Source organism: Octodon degus, unplaced genomic scaffold (genome assembly GCF_000260255.1).
Source record: "Octodon degus isolate 3935 unplaced genomic scaffold, OctDeg1.0 scaffold00031, whole genome shotgun sequence".
NCBI classification, from domain to species: domain Eukaryota; kingdom Metazoa; phylum Chordata; class Mammalia; order Rodentia; family Octodontidae; genus Octodon; species Octodon degus.
This window is the reverse complement of record NW_004524607.1, coordinates 13492475-13515147: the sequence shown is the minus strand read 5'-3', so window position 1 is coordinate 13515147 and position 22673 is coordinate 13492475. Positions and strand designations below refer to the sequence as shown.

The 22673-nt window shown below is 56.5% G+C and overlaps 2 protein-coding genes across 7 annotated transcripts in view; one reads left to right on the top strand and one right to left on the bottom strand.

The window, feature by feature from the left end:
• The first annotated feature begins 7899 nt into the window (after positions 1 to 7899).
• Slc29a4 (solute carrier family 29 member 4) lies at positions 7900 to 19304 on the top strand. 3 transcript variants are annotated; one of them, XM_023713488.1, is made up of 11 exons: positions 7900 to 8077; positions 10674 to 10805; positions 10907 to 11020; positions 11346 to 11474; positions 13849 to 13923; positions 14681 to 14806; positions 15080 to 15327; positions 16278 to 16398; positions 16477 to 16664; positions 17234 to 17474; positions 18338 to 19304. In XM_023713488.1, the coding sequence occupies exons 1-11, from the start codon at positions 7900 to 7902 to the stop codon at positions 18484 to 18486; spliced, it is 1701 nt and encodes a 566-aa protein (XP_023569256.1). In that variant the 3' UTR covers positions 18487 to 19304. The 3 variants fall into 3 exon arrangements, with proteins under 3 accessions (XP_023569256.1, XP_023569258.1, XP_023569257.1); XM_023713490.1 differs by lacking the exon at positions 14681 to 14806 and having other exon boundaries at positions 11383 to 11474; positions 13854 to 13923; XM_023713489.1 differs by lacking the exon at positions 14681 to 14806.
• A 1837-nt stretch (positions 19305 to 21141) lies between these two features.
• Tnrc18 (trinucleotide repeat containing 18) overlaps positions 21142 to 22673 on the bottom strand; it is a 92620-nt gene continuing 91088 nt past the window's right edge. For all 4 annotated transcript variants that reach the window (XM_023713464.1, XM_023713467.1, XM_023713466.1 and 1 more), the window contains 3 exons: positions 22421 to 22657; positions 22235 to 22309; positions 21142 to 22073 (listed from right to left, as the gene is read on the bottom strand). In XM_023713464.1, coding sequence (XP_023569232.1) covers positions 21867 to 22073; positions 22235 to 22309; positions 22421 to 22657 — 519 coding nt within the window. In that variant the 3' untranslated portion in view covers positions 21142 to 21866. The remainder of the gene's footprint in view (positions 22074 to 22234; positions 22310 to 22420; positions 22658 to 22673) is intronic.

The window sequence follows — 22673 nt, the reverse complement described above, 5'->3', positions numbered from 1 at the left end:
ATCTCTGAGCCTGTCCGCCTTAGCAGACTGCCCAGGGTGCATGCTCGCTGTGGCAGAGGTGCCCGCCAGTCATTTTCAAGTTCCTGACCAAGCTGCTGGTGTGTAGGCCCCAGAGAGCCGCACCAGAGAGGACACCCAAGCCGCACCCCCAGCCCAGCCCTGTGCGCCTTCAGCCGCCCCCTGGGCCATGCCCTTTGCCTTTGCCACGGCAGAGGCTTCCCTGCCTGCTTGCTTGCTGGTGGGGAGACACCCAACACTTTTGGGGTCACAGAAACGATCCGCATCGAGAGCAGATAGTCGGAGAAGCCGAGTTTGACTTTGTTCCTCTCAAAATGGTCCTGCCTGAGTGACCTTTAAATAAACACCCCTGCTAAAGGGTCCGTGCAGGCAGCAGCTGAACAGTTCTACTCACGAGGATTCCAGGGTGTTCTATCTGGCGGACACTGGAAAGGAATTTTTCTTTCACTGAGCTCTTCTAACTGCTCATTGCATGGAGAAAGGCCATGGGAATCTTTTAAAGGGGTTTTCTTCGGGTCACATGGATCTTCCAGCTAGGCAACCCTGTTACAAATAACTATGCTGTAACTCCTCCTGTCCCCTTTTTGGTTTTTGTATTTATTTTGACATTGTGAGATAGGGTCTCACTATGGAGCCCAGGCTGGCCTTGAGTTCGTGGAGATCCTCCTGCCCCAGCTGTCCACTTTTTAGACATAGTCTTCCTGCCTTTCTCTTGTGATGGCAGCTAGGATTACAAAGGAGGGAAAAGGAGATGTAAAATTATAGGACGGAGTGTAGACATCCACACAGTGTTTCCGTGTTTAACAGGGCACAAATTCTGACTGCAGAACACATACCCACTAATTTTGTTTCATTAAAGTTTTTTGTTCTGGTTGTTTGATTGGTTTGGTTTGGCTTTCTTTTTTCATTTTGAGATATAGTCTCAATATGTAGCCCAGACTAGCCTCAGATTCCAAGCAATCCTGCCTCAGCCTTCTGTGTGCCAGGGTTACAAGTGTGAGCCACCACGCCCCACTTTTAAAATTACAAATGGCTGCCAGGGAGATAGCTCAGTCGAATAAGCACTTGCCTGGCAAGCACAAGGTCCTGAATTCGATCCCCGGTACCACAAAATAAAATAAAATTACAAATGGCCATTCCATTTTGTCAAACGCTTTTTTGAATCTATGTAGATAATTATGATTTTCTCTGATTTAGTAATACAATGAATGACTTAACTACGTAAGACCACCTTTCTGTTTGGAATATTGTATCCTTATTTTAATGTTCTCCTGAACTTTTTTCCTCAGCTTTCTTTCTGTTCTTTTGTTTTGTTGGTTTTTTGAAACAGGGACTTACTCTTTAGTCCTTTAGTCCAGGGTAACCTTGAAGTCACTCCGTAGTCCAGGATGGACTCAAACTTGTGGAGATCTTTTTTTTTTTTTTTTTTCCAGAACTGGGGATTGAACTCAGGCCCTTGCACTTGCCAGGGCCTACTGACCTATCTCCCCAGCCCCTGTGGAGATCTTTCTGCCTCAGCCTCCTAAATGCTGGGATCACAGTTATTCAGCACCACTTCCAGCTACTGCTCCTGAATTCTTTCTGCTAATGTTTTCTTTAGGATTTTAAATTAATATTCCTAGGAACTACCTTTGTCAGGTTAGGAGCTTTTTTCTTTTTCTTTTTCTTCTTCTTCTTCTTCTTCTTCTTTTTTTTTTTTTTTTTCCTTTGCGGTGCTTTGAGTGCAGCCATGACTCTCTTGCCTTCTTGATGGGCTCCCGTGTTCGTGGGCAGCCGCAGAGCCTTGTGTTTGGGAGCAAAGGGGTTCACTGCCTTTCTCTTTCCTTGTCAAGGATTGTTCTATTTAAATTTCCTTCTCTTCTGATGGCAGCTTTTCTGTTCATTTATAGTTTCTCAGAAAATCACTTTACCCAGCTTCTCCAATTTTTTGTTGTTGTTGCTGCTGCTCAGAGCGGAGGTTATCTTTTACACTTCTTCCCACTAGCTTCCTATTTCTGTGTCTCCTAACACTCACACATGGCCAGATTTCTGCACCACCCAAAGCCCTCAGTCCCCGCACACCTGTGGCAGGGTTTCTCTCAGGCATCCACTTGACCCCACTGACCGCTCTGGTATCTTCGCCTACAATAGCCCTGCCCCCTGGTCCCCACTGCGAGCCACAGGACTCACATGCCTGCCTGGGGTGGCAAGTGGTTTCACAGCACTGGGCTATTATGATGAGCATCTTTGAAAAGAAAGCCTTTTCTATATTTAGAACTATTTCCTTGGACTCAGTTTCTGGACCAAACAGTAAACACATTTTGGGGCCAATTTCTTTTCCCGAGGGGTTGTTCCTATTCGAATCAGCAACCTAGCAAGGAGGCTGTGTTCTTGCCCCAACTCTAGTGAAGACTCTCAGGGCCACCAATTCCTCCCTGCAGCCAGCAAGATGCCCTCTGGCGGGTTTCTGTCCCCAACCTCACTTCCACCCCTTCCTGCCCCTTGTCTCCCTGGCCTGACTGTGATGAGCCAACGAGAACATGCTGACCATGCACTACCACTCAGGGCTCCTTCCATCACGCTGGCCTCCCAGCTAGGCTGTCACCCTCTCCACGTGGCCTCTCCCAGCCAGCTGGACAGCCGCCCACCTGCTCCCCAGATCCCGCGCTCAGGTCCCCCACCTTCACTTCGTGCCATCTGCCAGGCACCTGATGCTCTCACATGATGGTGCTTTGTTGCACCAGTGCACCCCCCTTAGAGGCACCATGGGAGCAGGGACCCTGAAGTGTCTCCTGCATTTTTTTTTTTTTTTTCTTTCTTGCAGAACCAGGGATTGAACTCAGGCCCTTGTGCTTATTCCACTGAGCCATCTTCCCGGCCCTGCAATTTTTTTTTTTTTTTTCATTTTTAAAAGTTGCATAAGCTCCTGCCTGGCAAGCACAAGGACCTAAGTTCAATCCCCAGTACCACACACACACACACACACACACACACACACACAAAGCATTACTGGTACATTTCAAATATACATAATGATGACACTCATCACAGGACTCTGTACCTGCACATGATGTATCTTACTCTTTGTTTTTTCTCACTCCCCTCCCCTCCTTATTTACAAAAGCTGTTTCTGTTTTTTCCCTTCCATTCTTTTTGTTCTTTCTTGTTCCTTTCCCTCTCCCCCGTCCCTTGTTCCCCTTCCCATTTGAACATTTTTCCCCATATTACACCTTTTGGTCTGTTACACTTTGGGCATTTAAAACAGTCTTACTGCGGGTACAGCCATTTTATTTGGAAGCCTGGCCGCTGCATAGGACAGGGACGCCCATTCAGAGCTCAGATGGATGGGAAGCCTTGGGCTCAAGTGCTTTGAGATTTATTCACCAGGAGTCGCCAGCTGACTATAACCCTGGCCCAGGAGGCAGTGGCTGGGACCCTGTGCTCTGCTCCAGAACCCTGAGTCCATAAAGCAGCCCCTCCTCCCAGGGGCTTCCTCCCATCTTTTAGAAGAGATGGAGGGCCTGGGGAACCCCAGCTGTGGAGGCAGCAGCGGGTTCTCCCCTGGAGGGACAGAAGTCACAGGGCTCCAGGCAGAGCAGGTGGGGCTGCCAGCGCCCAGCAGGCACGTGTGCCCATCCCAAGCCTGGGTCTTGATTCCATGGGCAAGGAGCCCCCATCCTTCTGCTTCCTCTGGCTTCCGCCCGCACTGCCCTTTGGACCCTTCCACCACACCCCAGCAGGCCAACCTACATCTTCTAGGCATCCCCAGGCCTTTCCCAGGAGAAATCACAGACTAGCTGGATCAACCCCACGGGGTTCCACTGAGTGGTGGGGCTGGGACATAGCCCCCACTCCAGTCCCAGGTTAAAATTCCATTTTTCTGAGAGAAAACCTGAGGCTTGGTGGTAGGAGGAGATGGAATCAGAGTTGGATCTAAAATTGGAAGGAAAAAGGGGTTGGGTAGAGATGGGAACCAAACAAGGCCAGCACAGGGGACAGTCATAGCCCCCAGACCTAGCTAGAATCGCTTTCTGCCCGTCAAGAACTCCTATTCACCCCGCAAAACCTTGTCATCCCTAAAGTGAGAGAGAGAAGGAAATAGAAATGGCATCAAGTTTGAGGGGATGAACAGCGAGGAAGGCCGGTCGGTCAGTGGCAGGCCACCTTGGGGTCACCAGAGCCAGGAGCACCTGGCATTGCAGTCTGGGTCCCCACCCCACCCTGCGGACCCAGAGGCATGGAGAGGGCAACACAAGGTGGGGGGAAATGGGAGGGACAGTGGGCGGGGTCGGAGTGAGGGCGGGACGGGGGTTGGGCACTTGGGAGGGCATTGGTGTTGGAGGGGCGGGAAGGGGCGGGGGTGGGCGGGGTTATGGGAGGGAGAGCGGAGCCGGGTTCCGGCTGCGCTCACTGCTGCCGCTCTCCCCCGGCTCGGCTGGTGCGCTCGGACCCCGGGCCGGACAGACCTAGGAACCATCCCACCCGCGAGGAGGGGGGCTCTGGGTACCGCAGACCCCGCCGAGCCGGTCGAGGTGAGTGTCGCGCGGAGCGGACGGCGGGCGGGGCGGGCCGCTCGGGGACCTGTCGGAGCCTTTGTCTGCAGCGCGGCCCCCCTCGCCACCCTGCCCAGGCGCACGGCCCCTAGCGTCCCGTCTCGGGAAGAGGGGTTCTCCGCGCCCCGACCTGCGCTGCAGCCCCCAGGCCCCCAAGAAGGGACAGGTCGGTCTGGGCACCGCTGGTCGGCCGGACACACCCAGGTCCTCCCTCCCGCGAAGTTCCTCCCAGAACCCTCCCGCGCCCCCTCCTCTGAGTTCCTGGAAAAGCTGATGGAAGAGGCGGAGCCTGGGCCCAGGGGTCACCTCGTGGGTGACCCTTGTGCCCGGGGTGGTCCGACTTTGCTGCAGGCAGGTGGAGCCCCAGGGACTGAGCCTGCGAGAACCTGCGGGAAGCCAGCCCGGGAGGGTAGGGCCCGGACTGCCCCAACATCCCTGCCGGCTGGCTGGCTGGCCTGGCTGATGTCCACGGGACCGCGGGAAGCAGGTGGTCAGGTGGCCAGAGGCTCTTGAAACCAATGTTTCTCCCACTGCAAGGAGTGTAGGACTGCCGAGAAGCTGGGCTGTGGGACACTCCCTACGCCTAGCCTCAGGCCACAGGGGACAGGGCATCCAAGGGCATGCAGCAAAGAGGCCAGAAGTTCAGCTCCTGAGAGGGGCGAGCAGGCCAGCGCTCCAGGCAGAATCTTCCCTTCATCCCGCTGCTCTGCTGCTCTCAGCCTGGCCTGGCCAGAGGGCCAGCATCTCCTCCATGCCCTGGGCGCAGCAGTCCCAGCTGCAGTGGGAGGGGCCCAGGGTGGGCAGCTTGGCCAGGCCCCAGGGTGGGCTGCTCTGCCGTGGCCTCGACCTATCTCTGCCTCAGTGGCCCTTTCTGCAGAATGGAAGCATGAGCACTGCTTGGCAAGGCTGATGAGGGTTAGGGGCTCTCTTTGGCCCCCACAGTGCTCTCCAAGTGGTGGTTTGTGCCACTGTGGAGCATCTGCTGTGTAGCAGGCCTTCTCTGCCAGCACTCAGTCCCTCTGTGATTTATTCTCTTGCCTTCCATTCCCTCTACTGAGTCCTCACAGTAGTGAAGTGGAGAAACCGAGTCCTGAGTGTTATCCGAAGGCCAAAGAAATGACCTGTGTCATCTCAGCTGCTCTGAGAGGCAGACAGAGAGGTCCCAGCTGCTCAGGGTGGGGAGTAAAGAGGAAGCCTGTATGGCTTGGGTCTTTGAGCCTGGGTGCCTAGGAGGAGGGTCGGTCTGAGGCCTCAGGCTGCTGGTGTGCAGGGTGCAGGGCCAGGGCAGGAAGCTGAAGGCTGTGGGGTACCGTGGCCGGGGCGCGCAGTGTGGGTGGCAGCTGCCCACCACGCTGAGGGAGCTGGTGCGATGCTGAGCACGTCCGCCCTCCCAGATGGCGTTGCCTCCTCCCGGGGGAAACATCGCTTGCCGGCCAGGCGTATCCAGAGGCTGCGTCGTTGGGAGCCCTGATAGCAGGAGCCCGCCTTTGGGGTTCAGATGTCTCCAGGATAAGCGCGGGTCCTCCGTGCCGCTCAGCAGGAGGTGCACGCAATTGTTATCCCACAATTGTTAGACTGTCATTCAGACAGCTGTCCCCTTCTTGTCCCTTCCTGACAGGAGGAGGCAGGGAGGGGGCCAAGCCCAAACAAAGGTCTCCTGTCTACACCCACCTCAGCCTCTTGAGGTCAGGCTGGCGCGTCTGGCTGACTGGGAGAGTACAGGGGTGAGTCCAAGGCCACTGTCGTGAAACTGCAGGCAGCCCTGTCCTAATCCCCTACAGTGTCCCCTAGCTCCAGATGTGGCTGGATGGGTGGGTGGGCAAGGGGGCATGGGAAGCCCTTGAGTTCAGAGGGGAACCCTCGTCCTGGCCCCCAGCCTCTTCTCCCTCAGCCGTGGGTGTGATCACTGGGTCAGCCCTCCTGCTGGGGGTTGACTTTCCCAGCCACCCAAGACCAGAAACAGTACGCTGCTGCCTTCGAGCCCCAACCTGTGTCCCCGTCCCCACCAAAGCTCTGTGGAGAGCCAAAGAAGGGCAAACAGGGACCAGGAAGAGGAGAGGTTTTGGCGCCTGGAGACTGGGAAGGGGGTAAACTGAGGCAGGAGATCTGGGGACAGAAAGTCTAGAAGAAGGGTGAGAGGAGTGCTGGCTGGTCAGCCCAGGAGATGACAGAGTGACTGCAGCCTGTGAGGTTCCTCAGCAGTGTTCCTGCTGGGGCTGTGGCATCAGTGGGCTGAGGGTCCCTTTCTGTGACGTTTGTCCCAATCATTCAGTGAGCATTCGTCCTTATTTGCAGTCAGGGGAATGAATTATGTTCTTGGAAAAATCAAATGATAATGTTGGGGGGAGGAGCTACCCAGCCCAGATGCACATGGGGCTGCCCTCCCAGTGGGGTATCTCAGCACCCCAGATCCCTGGGTGCTTTCCCTTGCCATCCAGTCAGGGCTAGCAGGTCCTAAGTAAAGAAGGAATCACTGTGGGAGACACTGGGGGCAAGGGCCTGCCAAAATGGCAGCCCCAGGATGGAGGGCCAGGGCCCTAGTGTCTCACAGCTGTGGCGCCTGGGGTGGGGTCCAGGCTTTGCACCTTTCTGCCTGAGTCCAGAGCAGGCGTTATTCACTATAGCACCCCACATTTGTTGGCTCAATACGAATGCATATGGAGACGCACTCCCGGCTCTGTGCTGGCGCACACAGCGTGGTCCACGGTGCCTGCTGCTCCACCTGCCCTGGCATTGCGAAACCTATGCCCCCCGGGGCCACTGCTGCCACCCGCACGCAGGCCACCTCGGTTGCTCTGGCTGCCGCCGCTCATGAGCTCCAGTCTCCACTGCTCCTGCCCCATCTCCATAGCAACAAGGGGGAGCTCCTTACACACAGACACCCAAGCTGACATCAGCCCTCTGATGAGTTTGTGTCCTTCATAGTGAATGCCAAAAAGGGAGGAAAGCCTGGTATGGTGGTGCACGCTGGTAATCCCAGCACTGAAAGGCTGAGGCAGGAAGATTCAAGTTCAAGTTCAAGCTTTGCCTGGGCAATTATCAATTCAGGGAGACCATGTCTCAAAATAAAAGTTTGTTTGTTTGTTTTTTGTGGTACTGGGGATTGAATTCAGGACCCTGCGCTTTCCAGGCAAGCGCTTATTCTACTGAGCTATCTTCCCAGGCCCAAAATGAAAGATTTCTAAAAGGGGTGTGTGTGAAGCTCAGGGCAAGGTCCTGGGTTCAGGCCGCAGTACCAAAAACAAACTCAAAAGAAGGGGTGTGAATGGGAAGGTCTATCCCAGGGGCTCAGGGGAGTCCTTGTTCTGTTCCATGCCCACCCCATTTCCTCCCTGCAGAGCAGGTGGCCATGGGTTCTGTGGGAAGCCGGCGCCTCAAGGAGCCCAGTGTGGTGGGCACACCTGACAGGAGCTTGGGGACCAGCTTCAGCTTTGACAGCTTCCAGCTGGAGGCTGCTGCGACCATGGTGGAGGCAACTCAAGACCAGGGCATCAGGGCCAGGAGTGTCCCCACCTTTGTGGACTCGGGTGAGTACAGCATGGGGTGGGGTCATCTGCATGGCTCTGGGCAGCCCTCAGATGGAGCACCTGGGGCTACAGCACATGCACAGAGACACACCCCAGGATCCCCTGCAGTGGCCATCTGTGCCCACGGAAGGTGAGGGGCATGCAGGGAATCAGCCCTGACCCATGCTTCTGTCTGGAGGTGCCATGGGGCACTTTGGTCACATCCATCAGACAAAGCCAGCTGTGCCCAACTGCAAAGGAGATGGCTCAGGGCTGGAGGTGAGGTTCAAGGAGCTGATTGTCATAGCCGAGCACAGTGGCTCAATCCTGCTACCCCCAGACTCTGGGAGGCTGAGGCAGGAGGACACAAGTTTGAGCCCAGCCTGGGTAACTTACCAATTTAGTGAAACCTTTCCTTAAAGTAAAAGATAAATAAGGGCTGGGGATATGGTTCAATGTGAAGGCCCTGGAGTCAATCTCCAAAACTTTAAAAAGGAGAAAAGCTATTTGTCAGCCCAGCTGTATGACCTTGGGCAAGAACTTAAGCCTCTCTGAGCCTCAGTTTCCCCAAATTGAAGATCTGGGCCCACCAGCTGTTCGGTAGTGGACAGGACTAGCATAGGACAGGCACAGGGTCCTCCAGTCTCCTGTCCTTTGCTGCTGGGGGCTTTGAGTGAGTTACTGCCCCATGTGGCCATGGTTTGTTTGTTGGGCAAAGGGACAATATGGACACCAGACTCAGCATGGGCTGCCGAGTGCCAGGCCCCACCATGGCTCAGAGCATGGCCTCACCCTCAGCCCAGTCTTTGCCCACAGGCAGCAGAGGCTCTGCTGGCCAGGCTACTCCATGCAGAGGGAGGAAGAAGGCTGGGCAGTTCCCCAGGTAGCAGTGGACACCACCAATTGGACCCCTGCAGCTGTTCCAGTGCAGAAATTGGCTTGCTAAAGTGGGGGCTAGTAAGACAGCCCCTTAGTTCATTTCCCATTGCTGTAATAAAATCCCCGAGGCTGAATGTTTTATAAAGAAAAGAGTTTCATTTCACTCAGAAGGCTGAAGCTTCAAGATCACATTGCCAGCTGCAGTTGGGTTGTGGTGATAGCCTTGTGGTGGACAGCATCACAGGGGCAGGCCGGAAAGGCAGGCAGATAAAGAGACAGACAAAGAAGTAGACAGGGAGAGAGGTCATGTGGCAGAAAGTGAGAGGGATTCAGAGGCAGTGAAGGCTCAGTTAGGAACCTGCTCCCCCAAGAGTGAGGAACCCCAGTCCCTGTCACAAACCCAGCCATCTCCCATAGGCTCTGCCTTCTGAAATCAAAGTTTCCATGACAAGGGGACCACGGCTCCTACACACACAGGTGAACCCTTGGGGATGAGCCAGCCCCAGCCCCAGCAGCTAGGCTGCAGTCAGGTCCAAGATCAAGAAAGGCCAAAGGATCTCACCTGATTAGGCCAGGCCCACCAAGAGTCACCTCCCATTAGGTTGTATCCACTCCCACCAGGGACAGACTCTACTCCACACACCCTTCCCAGCCATACCTAAGGAGTTTCTGTTTGGTTAAAGAGGGGCTGCGTGCCAGCCGACCACAGAACAGACCAGAGTCTGCCCCTGCATGCAGCTCTATAAACTGCATTTCCTCTCCAAATAAAGATGACACCCAAGTCATAGTGCGTCTGAACACGATACGGCTCACCCCGCACCCTAGAACTGCACAATCCCTTTCCCAGAGGATGGTGCGGGATCCTTCCACGGTGCTCATGCTGCTTTTCAGTATCCTGAAGTCCCAAAGGTAAGGATGACACCCACACCCTATGCTGGTGACAGGACAGGAGAGAGTGGATAAACCAAAACATTTGGTAAGGACTCTTTTAGAATATTTTGCTGAGTTTACACACCTATAATATTCAATAACGGAACTTAGGAAAAAAGGGGGTATACAGATGAATGTCCATTTTGTATCTGTGTATTCAAAGAGGTTGGGATAGATATATAGTTGCATTCTCTTAATGAATAGAATGATTTGTTCTAATGGTGTTTGTAAATAGGATCTCAAGTCCGCATCTTGTACAGCAATTAACCACTGAGAAGAATATATGAATATATGCAGTGTATTATTTGTTGAAACTGTACTTCCGATTTGATTTGAAACTGTCTCATTGCTGTTTATCAATAAAACTTTGAAAAAAAAACATTTGGTAAGCAAGGTATGGAAGAACACAGCTGTAGTCCCAGCACTCTGGGAGGCTGAGGCAGGAAGATCTCAAGTTTAAGCTCAGCCTAGACAACTTCATGAGAACCTGTCTCAAAATAAAAAGGACCTGGGGATGTAGCTCAGTGTGAAGGTCCTGGGTTCAATCCCCAGCATTACAAAAAGAATTTTTTAAAAAAGCAGCTGCTTCCACTGCTGTGATGCGTAGCTATGGTGGCCATGGCCCCGTGCTAGTGGACAGCAGCCCTGGTGATAGTTGTCATGGTGACAGTAGACTGTGGATGTGGTGGTGGTGGTCGTGGCTTTGGTGATGATCTTCCTGGCCTGGGTGTCTTGGGGCAGGGCTGTGGTGTGAGGCGACCGCAGTGACTGACGCAGGGCGCGGTGCCCGCCCGCTTGTGTGTCTCAGCAGCCGCAGAGCCTGTGCCTGAGGACCGCTACCATGCCATCTACTTTGCCATGCTGCTGGCTGGCGTGGGCTTCCTGTTGCCCTACAACAGCTTCATCACCGACGTGGACTACCTGCACCACAAGTTCCCAGGTGCGCGGCCTCAGGGCGGCCCCTGCCCGCTCGACCCAGGCGGACCGCGAGGGGTGGGCCAGGGGGGGCTGCCCCAGCACCTGTCCCCCTCGGCCTCACAGGGACCTCAATTGTCTTCGACATGAGCCTCACCTACATCCTGGTGGCGCTGGCGGCCGTGCTCCTCAACAACGCCCTGGTGGAGAGACTGAGCCTGCACAGCAGAATCACCACAGGTGAGCCCCGCTGCCTGGGCCTCACTCCTTCTTCTGTAAAATGGGCTCATTTCCCAGGACACTGCAGGTTTCCGTGTTAGAGAACAGGACCAGGCCAGGCTCCTCTGCTGCCTCACAGCCCCCGAGCTTGGGCTCTGCACAAACCTTGCCCTTCTCCAAGTGCCCTCTTCCTTTCTGTGGCTCTTCATGGAGGCTGCTAGCCTCCAATAGCGCCTCTTCCAGGAAGCCCCTCAGGATTGCCCCTTCTGGGCCTGTCAGGTGCCTCAGCACCCAGGAGTGGGGTGGTAGAGAGTGAGAAGGGAGCACTGAAGCCTGCTTCTCACAGGCTACCTCCTGGCCCTGGGGCCTCTGCTCTTCATCAGCGTCTGCGATGTGTGGCTGCAGCTCTTTGCGCATGACCAAGCCTATGCCATCAACCTGGCCGCGGTGGGCACCGTGGCCTTCGGCTGCACAGGTAGGGGTCAGGCCACGCACACCGCTGTGTACTCCACTGCGTCGTCACGGCCCTGTTTCTGTGGGGCTGTGGCTCAAGCTTTTTTGTGGTGCTAGGGATTGCACCCCAGGCCTTCACTTAGAGCTACAACTCCCGCCCTTTGTATTTTGAAACAGGGTTTTGCCAAATCACTGTTTCCGGGCTGGGGAGATGGCTCAGTGGAATACGTGCTTGTCTGGCAAGCACAAGGGCCTGAATTTAATCTCCGGTTCCACCAAAAAAAAAAAAAAAAAAAAAAAAAAAGACTCAAATCACTGTTTTCTAGGTGGGGCTCAATTTTTTTTTATTTTATTTATTTATTTATTTGTATTTTAGGGAAGGGCCTACAGGGTGTTCAGGGTCTCACTACTAAATCGGACTCATAGTGATCCACCTGTTTACAGCCTTCTAAGAGCTGGGATTACAGGTGCGCGCCACCACGCCCAATCTCAACTGCAGTCTCAGCATGCCCCCGGGGGTGGGGCCAGCACGGCTGGCCTGGGATCGGTGGAACCCCCAGTCCCTGTGCCTGCTTGCAGGCAATTTAATCTGCTGAGCTATTTGGCCAGCCCCTAAGGCTCAAATTTGTGATCCTCCTGCCTCAGCTTCCCAGAGTGTGCTAAGATGACAGGCATGTGCTACCACATCAGGCTGATTCAGATTTTTAAAAAATTTTATATAAAATATGTCAAGGCTACAGAAAGCTTGCCAGAGTAATACAGTGGGCTCCACATGCCCCTTCCCCCTCTTCCTGAATGTGCATCAACTTCCCCTAACTATGGATGGGCACCAACTCATTCATAGCCTCCCTTCACGCCCAGCATCTCTCCTGCCCAGACCCCCACTCAGCATGCATTTCTATCTATTTCTCTTAGTAACCACACTCCAGGTGCCAAAATCCCGAAATCTCCCACTGGCGTGATGGTAGCGCGTCTTTGTCTGGCTCACGTCCACCCCACGGTCACACCCTGTGTGTCGCAGTAACCCATCTTATCCCTGTAATCTGTGGTGGTTCCTCTGCCTACCCTTGGCATTCACAGCAGTGGCACTGTTTAGGGTCCAGGCTGATGGTCTGGAAGGCATCTGACCTGTTTGTTTTGGGGGTTGCTGGGATGGAGCCTAGGGCCCTGCACCGCTAAGCAAGTGCTCTACGCCCAAGCAGAACCCAGACATCACACTTTGTCTTGTCTGTTTGAGACAGGATCTCACTATGTAATGCAGGCTGGCCTTGAACTCCCGCAGTCTTCCTGCCTCACCCTCCAGAGTGCTGGCATTGCAGGCATTCACCACCACACCCACAGGTTGTCTTTAACTGTGACTTCCAGGAGGAAATAGATTCCATACAGGCATCCCCTAAATGCATGTGTGCGCATGTGCACTTCTCACCCAGGCATTTACCCACCTTTTTTATATTGTAAATGCCAGTGCTTCAGTAGGGGTGGTGCCACACGCCTGTCCTCACAGCCTCTAGGGAGGCCGAGGCAGGAGGATTTTTGGTTGGAGGCCAGCCTGGGCAGTTTAGCAAGATCCTGTCTCAATTAAAAAAAAAAAATGTGACAGACTGAGGTTATAGATCAGCCCTTCCTGGTAGTTTTGATCCATAGAACCAAAGAAAGGAGGAAGAGGGGATAAAGGAGGAGGGGAAGAGCTGCGGCGGGGCAGGTCTCCGTTCAGGTTGGAGTGGCCGCCCAGCCTGGCCCTGCTGAGCACGACGAGTACACGGAATGGTGCAGGAGAGGCCTGAGGTCTTGGCGGCTTCCTAAAGCAAGTTTCTGTCTCACTGGGGTGGCAGCTGTGTTCTAGTCCATCGGGGACGTGGGCCCACAGCCCTGTCCACATGTGGCCTCCTGGGACACTACCGGTGGGGGGGGGAATGGGGTAGCTCCCTCCAGTTTGCACTGCCTGGTCCAGCAGTGACACACGAGTTTCTGCTCCTGTCCTACTGAGCAGGGGTGGTGATGACCTGGAGCACTCTGAGGGCAGGACCAGGGCGGATTTGGTGCCTTACTTGGGGACAGCACTGTCTCTACTGTGTACTGTGAGGCATTGGTGTGAAACCCCTCTGCCCAGCCAGGTGTGGTGGTGCATGCCTGCAATCCCAGCACTCATGAGGCTGAGGCAGGAGGATCATTGTGAGTTTGAGACCAACTTGGGCCTCAAATTGAGCTCAAGGCTACCCTGAACTGCAGAACAAGACCCAGTCTCAAAAAGACAAAACAAAAAGAAAATGCAAAGCCCCTCTGCCCTGGACACTAACACCTTTTCACACCCTCGCCCTCCAGCAGGAGCTCTAGTCACACACAGCGCACCAGATTGGTGGCATGCAGTCTCTCAGTTTCCCTCTCTCTCTCTCAAGTGCAGCAATCCAGCTTCTACGGGTACACAGGGATGCTGCCCAAGAGGTACACGCAGGGGGTGATGACGGGGGAGAGTGAGTATTGCACACCTAAGGGGGTGCTGAGTTGTGCGGGGTCTGCGGGCTTCTTCCGGGGCTTCACCCTCATCTGGGGGCTGGGTGGGGGCTCAGCCGGCAGCTGCATGCAGACAGCGCCTAGGCCTGCGTTCCAGGCCTGCTTGTGCCTCTCTGTGTGTTCGGCCCACAGGCCCACCTCGGTGCCACCCTTTGATACCAGGCTCTCCTCAGGGCCCTGGCCCTAAGCACTGCCCTGGCCCAGCCCCATCCTGAGGGTCCCAGTGATTTCCCAGATAACACCAGGCCACCTCCCTGCCACTAAATAAGTGGTACCACTGTTCCCAAGTCACCCAGCACCCAGCCCTCCTCCTGTCACCTGGGCCTGCCATCCAGGTAGATGCCTGACCTGTCCCCTTCCCCTCCTGACCTGTCCCCTTCCTCCACTTCCCTGCTGACCCTGGCCCAACCCCACCCGCACAGGGTACTGAGCTGCCCAGGCAGGGCCCACCAGGCTGCTGTTCCCCTTGGTGGCATTTGCAGCCCTTGGCAATGCTGTACTCTGGGGCCCTGGTTCCACTCGTGGCAGGGTGCCAGCAGATTGGGGCAATCTGTGGAGCCAAGAATTTTTTGTTCGGGGCCCCCAGGCTCCCCGGGGGACAGCTTAGTGGTTGAGCCCCTGCCATCCCTTGCTGCCATGGGCCTTGGTTAAACTTGGATGAAGCCCCCCACCCTGACCCCACTACTTCCTACCCCCTAACCTTGGATCTTGCTCCAGGGCCCCAGCCCTGCTGTGCTCAGCTTCTCACCTATGCAGAGAGCAGGGCTCTGCTAGCCCCAGCCAGGGACTTGCATCCCAATCTAGTGGGTCCTGAGGCCACGACGGGCTGGACACTCGAGAGATGTGAGTGGCAGGTGTGCATGTGCACAGCTCCAAAGGCTATTCGGTGTCTGGGGCCCAGGAAAGTGGCCTAGGGAGGCTGATTCTTCCAAGAGTTAGGGAGACACTGAGACTGGCTTTGGAAGCGGGGTGGGGGCGGGCTGGAGCAAAGGACCAGAGGGACCTGCTGGCCAAGGCTGGGCTGGGCAGGGTATAGGAGTTGGGGTGATGGACAGGAGGGGCTGGGCAAGCGCGGTGGGTCAGGGGAGCCCCAGCCCCTCCCCCTTGTGTCCCCAGGCACGGCGGGGGTGATGATCTCCCTGAGCCGTATCCTCACCAAGCTGCTGCTCCCGGACGAGCGCGCCAGCACGCTCATTTTCTTCCTGGTCTCCGTGGGCCTGGAGCTGCTGTGCTTCTTGCTACACTTGCTGGTGCGGCGCAGCCGCTTCGTGCTCTATTACACCACGCGGCCACGAGACAGCCGCCGGGGCTGTAGGGCCGGCTACCGCGTGCACCACGACGTCACCGCGGAGGACATCCACTTCGTAAGTGCCTGCGCCAGGTCTGGGGTGGCCTGGCCTCTGTCCTTGTCACCCAATGCAGAGGGACCAGGCCGACCTGGTTGAGTTTCTCTGCCGGGAGCACTGTCACAGGGGCTCAAGGCTCCAGCAGGCTCGATATGAGCTCGGCTCAGCCTCTGTCTATAGGAACAAGACCCAGGAATGGGGGACACAGAGGATCCCCTTTCCCTGGGTTCTGCCGAGCGGAGGAGAGGGACCCAGGACGCGGGGCAGGACAGCCCCGACACAGCCTCGGACACTGAGGTCACCAGAGCCAGCCAGGACCGAGGAGCCCAGGTGGAGAGGGTGGGTAGGGCCCACCTGGGGAGCCGAGCGCCCTCTGGCGGTCGCATGGTGGCAGAGCCCTGGAGGCACGCGGGCGCACAGGGGCGGCCCTTGAGAGGGTCTGTGGTTTCCCCAGCAAATTGTAGCCACCATCAGGGCAGCCGCTGATTCAGGGTGCCCTTCTCACGGATCCCAACGGCCCGGAGATGGCCTGTGATGGAAGAGGGCAGGTCTGAGGGGGTGCCCGGGGCCCAGGTCGGGGGATGCAGAGACTGCGGTAGGATTGGGTGCAGTGGGGGTGAGGGAAGAAGGCCTCCAGGGCCTTGGCAAAGGTGAGCACCTGCGGTTAGGTTTACACCTCTGTAATCCCAGCTATTTGGGAGGCTGAGACTGGAGGATCACATCCTGAGCAATTTAGGAGGACTCTGTCTCAAATATAAATGCAGAGCAGGGATGTAGCACAGTGCCCTGTGGATTCGACCCCCAGTACTGAATAAAAGAGAAAAGCAAGATATCTAGGCAAGTGAGGGAGAGATCTGTAAACAGTAGGTGCCGACTGGCCGTTAGCCCGAGGCGGCGCTCCTCCTGGGTCAGGTGTTTGCCCGGTGCCTCCCGTCTGTGCCCTGCACCGAGCCCTGTCGTCCTTCCAGGAGCACCAGGCCCCTGCCCTGGCCAGCAGTGGGTCCCCCAAGGACAGTCCAGCCCATGAGGCGACCCGCGGCTACGTGCGCTTCGATGTTCCGCGGGCGCGGAGCTGGCCCAGCTTCCGAGGTAAGGGGGGCACACCTGTGCGATGGCACCAGAGGCCCCCAGGGAGGGCGCCGCATGCTGACCAGCCTGTGTCCCCAGCCCTCCTGCTGCACCGCTACGTAGTAGCGCGGGTCATCTGGGCTGACATGCTTTCTATCGCGGTGACCTACTTCATCACACTGTGCCTGTTCCCCGGCCTGGAGTCCGAAATCCGCCACTGCGTGCTGGGAGAGTGGCTGCCCATCCTGGTCATGGCCGTGTTCAACCTCTCAGATTTCGTGGGCAAGGTGGGTGTGAGGGGCCGCGGGGCCCGGCTGGCACCTAGCTGATTAGTACCCGGAGGTCACCGGCCCCTAGAGGGCGCCCCAGCCTGGTCCCTTAGGGCCGACCTCACTTGGCAGTGGGGTTGCCTACGCTCTGAGCTTGAGCTTGCGCCCCTGAAGTCCTCATAGGTGGCAGGAACTCAGAAGAGCCAGTGAGGGCTGGTCCAGGCTTCCGATGCCTCCTGCAGGTAGGGGTGGGGGGAAGGAGGATCATGAGCTCAGAGAGAGAGCCGTTGGCCTGGGCTCACACAGTATAGAGGTCCAAGAAATGAGTCAGTGTGTCTCCAAGGAGCACAGCTGTGTTCGTGAGTCCCAACCCCAATCCTGCTGTGACCCATTTCTCAAAGAGAGCCCCAGTCCCTCCTTGGAGAGCACCCTGGGGTGAAAGGAAGGTATGAGAGGTTGTGTGCTGATGCCTAGCTCTTACTTCAAGGACAGCTAGAGAGGGTGTGGACATGGGCAGAGCTGGGAGCAGGTGCGGGGGCACAGGACAGGCTGGGGGCCGCCAGGGATGCACACACTCCTCCCCACAGATCCTGGCCGCCCTGCCTGTGGACTGGCGGGGCACCCACCTGCTGGCCTGCTCCTGCCTGCGTGTGGTCTTCATCCCCCTCTTCATCCTGTGCGTCTACCCCAGCGGAACGCCTACCCTCCGCCACCCAGCCTGGCCCTGCATCTTCTCCCTGCTCATGGGCATCAGCAATGGCTACTTTGGCAGCGTGCCCATGATCCTGGCAGCTGGCAAAGTGAGCCCCCGGCAGCGAGAGCTGGCAGGTAAGGCCACTGCCCCAGGGACAGCAGAGAAACCAAGGCCAGGAGGAGCTACCACCGGGCGGCCTCAGGCACATTTGGGGGTACCATCTGTTGTTTTATTCATTCATTTTGCACCTCCTTGGAGAGATGCCCCTTTGTGCCGGCCAGTGTGCCAGGTTCTGGGGACACAGACTCCCCATGCTCATGTGACCACAGTCCAATAACAGATAGCCAATAAACACAGATGACAAGCAGACATGATGTCACATGAAGGGGTAAGGACTGTGGGGAAAGTTGGAGAAATGGGAGCAGGTTCACACCTGTAATCCCAGCTCTGGAGGCTGAGGCAGGAGGAACACGAGTTAGATCTCAGCCTGGGACTCTTACCAACACCTTACCTCAAAATAAAAAGCGCAGGAGATGTATCTCAGTGTAAGGGTCCTGAGTCCAATCCCCAGTACCACCACCCTCCAAAAATTAGAAAGAGGAGGAGGAAGAGAAGGGAGAGCAGGAGGGTGGCAGTATGGCCGACTGAGACAGGGAAGGGTCATGTCAGGTTTGGGACTGACACAGTGGAGACAGCCATCAGACTCCCAGAGTGCCCCTAACAAGGATTCCCTGGGGACAAAGGCTAGAGATAGAAACAGTTGGAGGCACAGAAGCAGGTGAGTCCCGGGCCCCCAGGAGAGGAGGGTCTGGGCCAGAGGAGTTTTGGCCTGAAGGGGACAACAGCTGCTTGTGGCAGTACACAGAATTACAGGCTCCTGGGGTTGGCACTGTCTCTGGAATGCACACCCAATACACAACTGCTGTGGGTTCAGCAGGCGCGGCATGGTCCCCTCACACGGCTGCTGCCCACCTGCTCAGGGCCCTGTCACCCACAGGGAATACCATGACTGTGTCCTACATGTCAGGACTGACCCTGGGCTCCGCCGTGGCCTACTGCACCTACAGCCTCACCCGCAACGCCCACAGCAGCTGCTTCCAAGCCGCCACCACCACCACCAATGGGTCCCTCGTCCCAGGGCCCTAAGTCCTGCCCACCTGCCCTTTCCAGGGAGACTGCTGTGCCCACCGGGATGGCCCAGGCCACCACCCTATCCGCCTGCAGTGCCTGGGGGCTGAGCCAGCCTCCTCCTGTGCTAACAGCCCCACCCAGCCAGCCTGGGTAACGTTTCTGTGACCCACAACACTGCCCAGCGCTGTGTTCCACACCTTGTCTGCCGTGTCTGTGTCCAGTAGTCTGGGCTCTGGTCAGGCCAGCACTCTGTGGGTTCCCTGCCCGGGATGACAGACTCAGAGCCTCAGCACCTTCTGCCAGTGACCCTGAAGGACAGTCCGCTTTGAGATTCCCCTTGTCACCATCAGTGTCCACGGCCCTTGTTGGGGAGGATCCACCTCATGGCACTTGAAGGTGGTGCAGTCCCCAGCCGTCACCCTCAGGCCTCACCCCTGCTGCTTGTCCTTGAGCACCGAACACATGCATCTGCTGCAGAAGAAAGATGGCCCTGGCTTCAGTGTACCCAGCACAGAGCTAGCTCAGTGACACCTCCCACCCCAGGCCTGAGGTTCTGCCTGCCGGGTCCTCACTCCCCTCAGCCCATCCATGGCACGAGAGGGGCTGGCTTTGGGGGCCATGAAGCAGTTCCTGAGATCATCTCAACCCTGGCTTGGCTTCCTCTTGGAGAGGGACACGTGCCCAAGGGGCCACGACAAGCTGGGAGGGCTGGCGCCACTGCAGGTGACCAGGCTGACTGGGGCATCCTGCCAAAGACAGTGCCAGACCCCTATGTCCCCAGCTCTCTGTGACCATGCTGTCCCCTCACCTGCTGCGTCCCACCCACCCGTGTCTCCTCTGTACCGCACTGGCCATTAAAAGATGGCAGCTGAGACTGCCCCACCGCCTCCAGGGAGATCTTTGTTGGGGTGTGAGGCTGGGACAACCGAAGAGGCTGCTGGGCCGGAGGGGTGCCGGGAGTCAGTGGGAGGGGGAGCAGGAGCCCTAGGATTTGTAGCAAGTGCCCTTCAGCCCTCAAGAGGGCCTGGGAGAACAGCCCCACCCAGCCCACCGTGGGAAATGGGGCTGTGGCGAAGTCCCAGCCCAGGAACTGAGCCTTCTGACACCGGTTCTGCTGTTCTGATTTGTGCGACTGGAGTTCCTGCACACTTCTGTGCCTGTGTTCCAAGGAGTGGGCTGAGAACTAGGTCTCTCTGGGGAGGCCAGAGAGCCACCAGAGCCAGACCTGTATCACCCCGCGGGACGCAGGCGGGAACAAGCCACAAGACAATGTCAGAGGCTGCCACCAGGTGGCGCGAGGGGAGCCACTCTTGAGGTCGGAGGCCGTCTTCCCCAGTTGTCACAGCTGGGAGCATTTCCGCTCTGCTTTTTTGCAGGAAAAGCAGATGTGAACCCTCCAAGGACCCTGGCCAAGGAAACTGGCCAGAGTAGCCCTGCCCTGCCCAGTAGAGTAGCCACTAGCTACGCCTGGCTATGGAGAAACCAGAACATGACAGAGCTACCAAACTTCTATAGACCTAATTTAATTCCCCCAGGTTCTGAGAATGTTTTTTGGAAACCTTCCCCCACCCCCAGAGGCCGGCGGGATAGCTCAGTGAAATGCCTGCTTAGCAGGCTTAAGCAAACGCAGGTGACTGCCGTTCAAGAGAGGCGAGGGCGACTGGCAAGTGCAAGGTCCCACGGTTTTTTTTTTTTTTTTTTAATTTTTTTTTAGAGAGAGAGAGAGAGAGAGAGAGAGAGAGAGAGAGAGAGAGAGAGAGAGAGGTTTGTGTGTGTGTGTGTGGCCAGCTCAGCCCACCAGGGGGCGGGCTGGCTGGCATGTGGTGCTGGGGGATTGAACCGCGGTCCCTGTGCTTCGCTGAACTTGTTCTAAGTAAGTGCTTTAGACCACTGAGCCATCTCTCCAGCCCAGGTCCCACGTTTGATCCCTGGTACAGACAAAAAAATTGAGATAGCGTTGAGTTCAGTTTTTTGGTGGTACCAGGATGGAACTCAGGACTTTGTGCTTGCGGCAAGCACTTATTATACTGAGCTATCTTATCTCCCTGGCCCCGAGATAGGGTTGAGATAGGCTCTTGCTAAATTGCCCAGGCTGGCCCTGAACTTGTGATCCTCCTGCTTCAGCCTCCCTCATCCAGGATCATAGTGTACACACATCTGGCTTAACTCATTTAAATAACCATGTTTACTGGGCCCAACTTCCAGTCTTCTACCTCAGAGGTTCTGGAACCTACCCCGCCCTCCAAACAAGGTGCCCAATGGCCCCAGACACTGGCCCCACCCCAGCCCCTGAAATAAATCACTCCAAACAACACTGTCTTTTTTCCAATTAAATTTTTTCTTTTTTCTTTTTTCTTTTTTTTTTATGAAAAGTCACACAGAATTTGTCAACGAACAAAATTCCAAAAGAAACTTAAAAAAAAAAAAGAAAGAAAGAAAGAAAGAAAAAAAAAAAAACAATAATTCCCCCCGAAATAAAACCAAAGTCTGGCTTTCCCTTCCCTAGATTGTCTGCTGGAGGCCTCCGGTGGGTTCCGGAAGGCGGGGGCTGGCTAAGTGCTTTCTGGCCCAGCAAGTGCAGGGGCGCTGGGCTGGCGGCTCCCTGCCTTTCCCTCCCTCCTCCTCCTCCTCCTCCTCCTCCTCCTCCTCCTCCTCCTCCTCCTCCTCCTCCTCCGTCTGGGGGTGAGCACAGTGCGGGGATGGGGGCAGGGTGCTGGGGCCGGGCAGTGAAGCCGGGTGCTGGACGCTCACAATCTAACAGGAAATAAAAAATAATATTCCGCACGTCAGAATGTGTTTTTTCTTATAATTTCATAGCTATTTTTCACAGTTTAAAAAGTTTATATTTATATATATTTATATATATTTATCTTTATATATATAGTTAAAAAGTTGACTCCATTTAAAGGCTTATGATACAGGGGTGGGGAGTCGCCCTCGGTACAATAAAACTGTACAGGTTAAGGACCCGGCGCCCTCCAGCGGGCGGGCGCGGCTGAGGGGTCAGCACCATGGGGGGTCTGTAGTGTGAGGGGCTGGGCTCCCCTCCCCCGCTCCACCCCAAGTCCAGGCTGCCAGAGTAGGCAAAGGCAGCAGCGTCCTGTCCGTGGGGACCTTAAACCGGCACCCCAGCACTGGGAGGGCACAGCCTGGCTCCTCGGGAACCCTGCCCTGGAGAGGCCGGGCCTGTGTGGCCTGGACCGCACCTGCAGGGCACGAAGGTGCTGGGGCCGGTAGCAGCGGCGCAGCCACAGCCGGCGGGAGAGGGTGGGCCATGTGCACACGTGCATGCATACGGGCACACGCACACACCCTCACTTGCCCGGGCGTGCACGGGCACGCTGACATGCACACATTTGTGCCCCACGCTGTGGCGGTGACGGAGGGCCGGGCCCTCAGCACAGCACGGGCACACCATCCGTGGAGAAGATCATGCCTGTGGTGGGCTCGTAGGTGCCCGCGAGGTAGTACAGGCCCTCGCTGTCCTGGTACTTCTTGGTCTTGAGCATCTGCTCGTACTGCTCCAGGCCCACCACCAGGCACTTGTGCGACACTGTCTGCACGTCGTTCTCGTCCACGTGCGAGGACTGGTACAGGGCTCGCTGCATGGCAGGGGCGGGTGTCAGGGACTGGCTGCCCAAAGCCAAGGAAGAGCCAGAGCCAGACAGACACACACAGACAAGCGAGCAAGACAGCAAGGGAAACAGCACTGGGGCGCAGAGACAGGAGGAGATGGGAGACCCAGGCTGGCTGTTGCCCCTACCTCCATGAAGTCCTTCCTCTGGCTAGAGGCCCGCAGGGCTGCGGGGAGGCTGCGACCAGATTTCTGGTCCCAGGGCTGCTGGGACAGACAGGGACTTGGTGAGCCTAGCCCAGCCCTTCCCCCACGTGCCACAGCCGAGACCCTATAGCCTCAGTCACCCTTGGTGTCCCATCCAGCTGAGCTGACCTGGCCTTCGTGGAGCTGCCGTCCTGGGCTGGTCTCCTCGGGGTGGTAGAACCACTTAACTCGGACCACCATGTTGTTGCCCCATGACTCCCACATACTCTGGATGCGGCCGATGTAGGGCAGGTTGGGGCGGCCCGCAGAGAGGAACACAGCACAGTCCCCGATGCGGATCATCTCCTTGCCGCGCACAATGGCCTTGTAGAACAGCTTGCGGGCCTTGCCCTTCATGCCACGCCGCTGTGGGCCAGGCAAG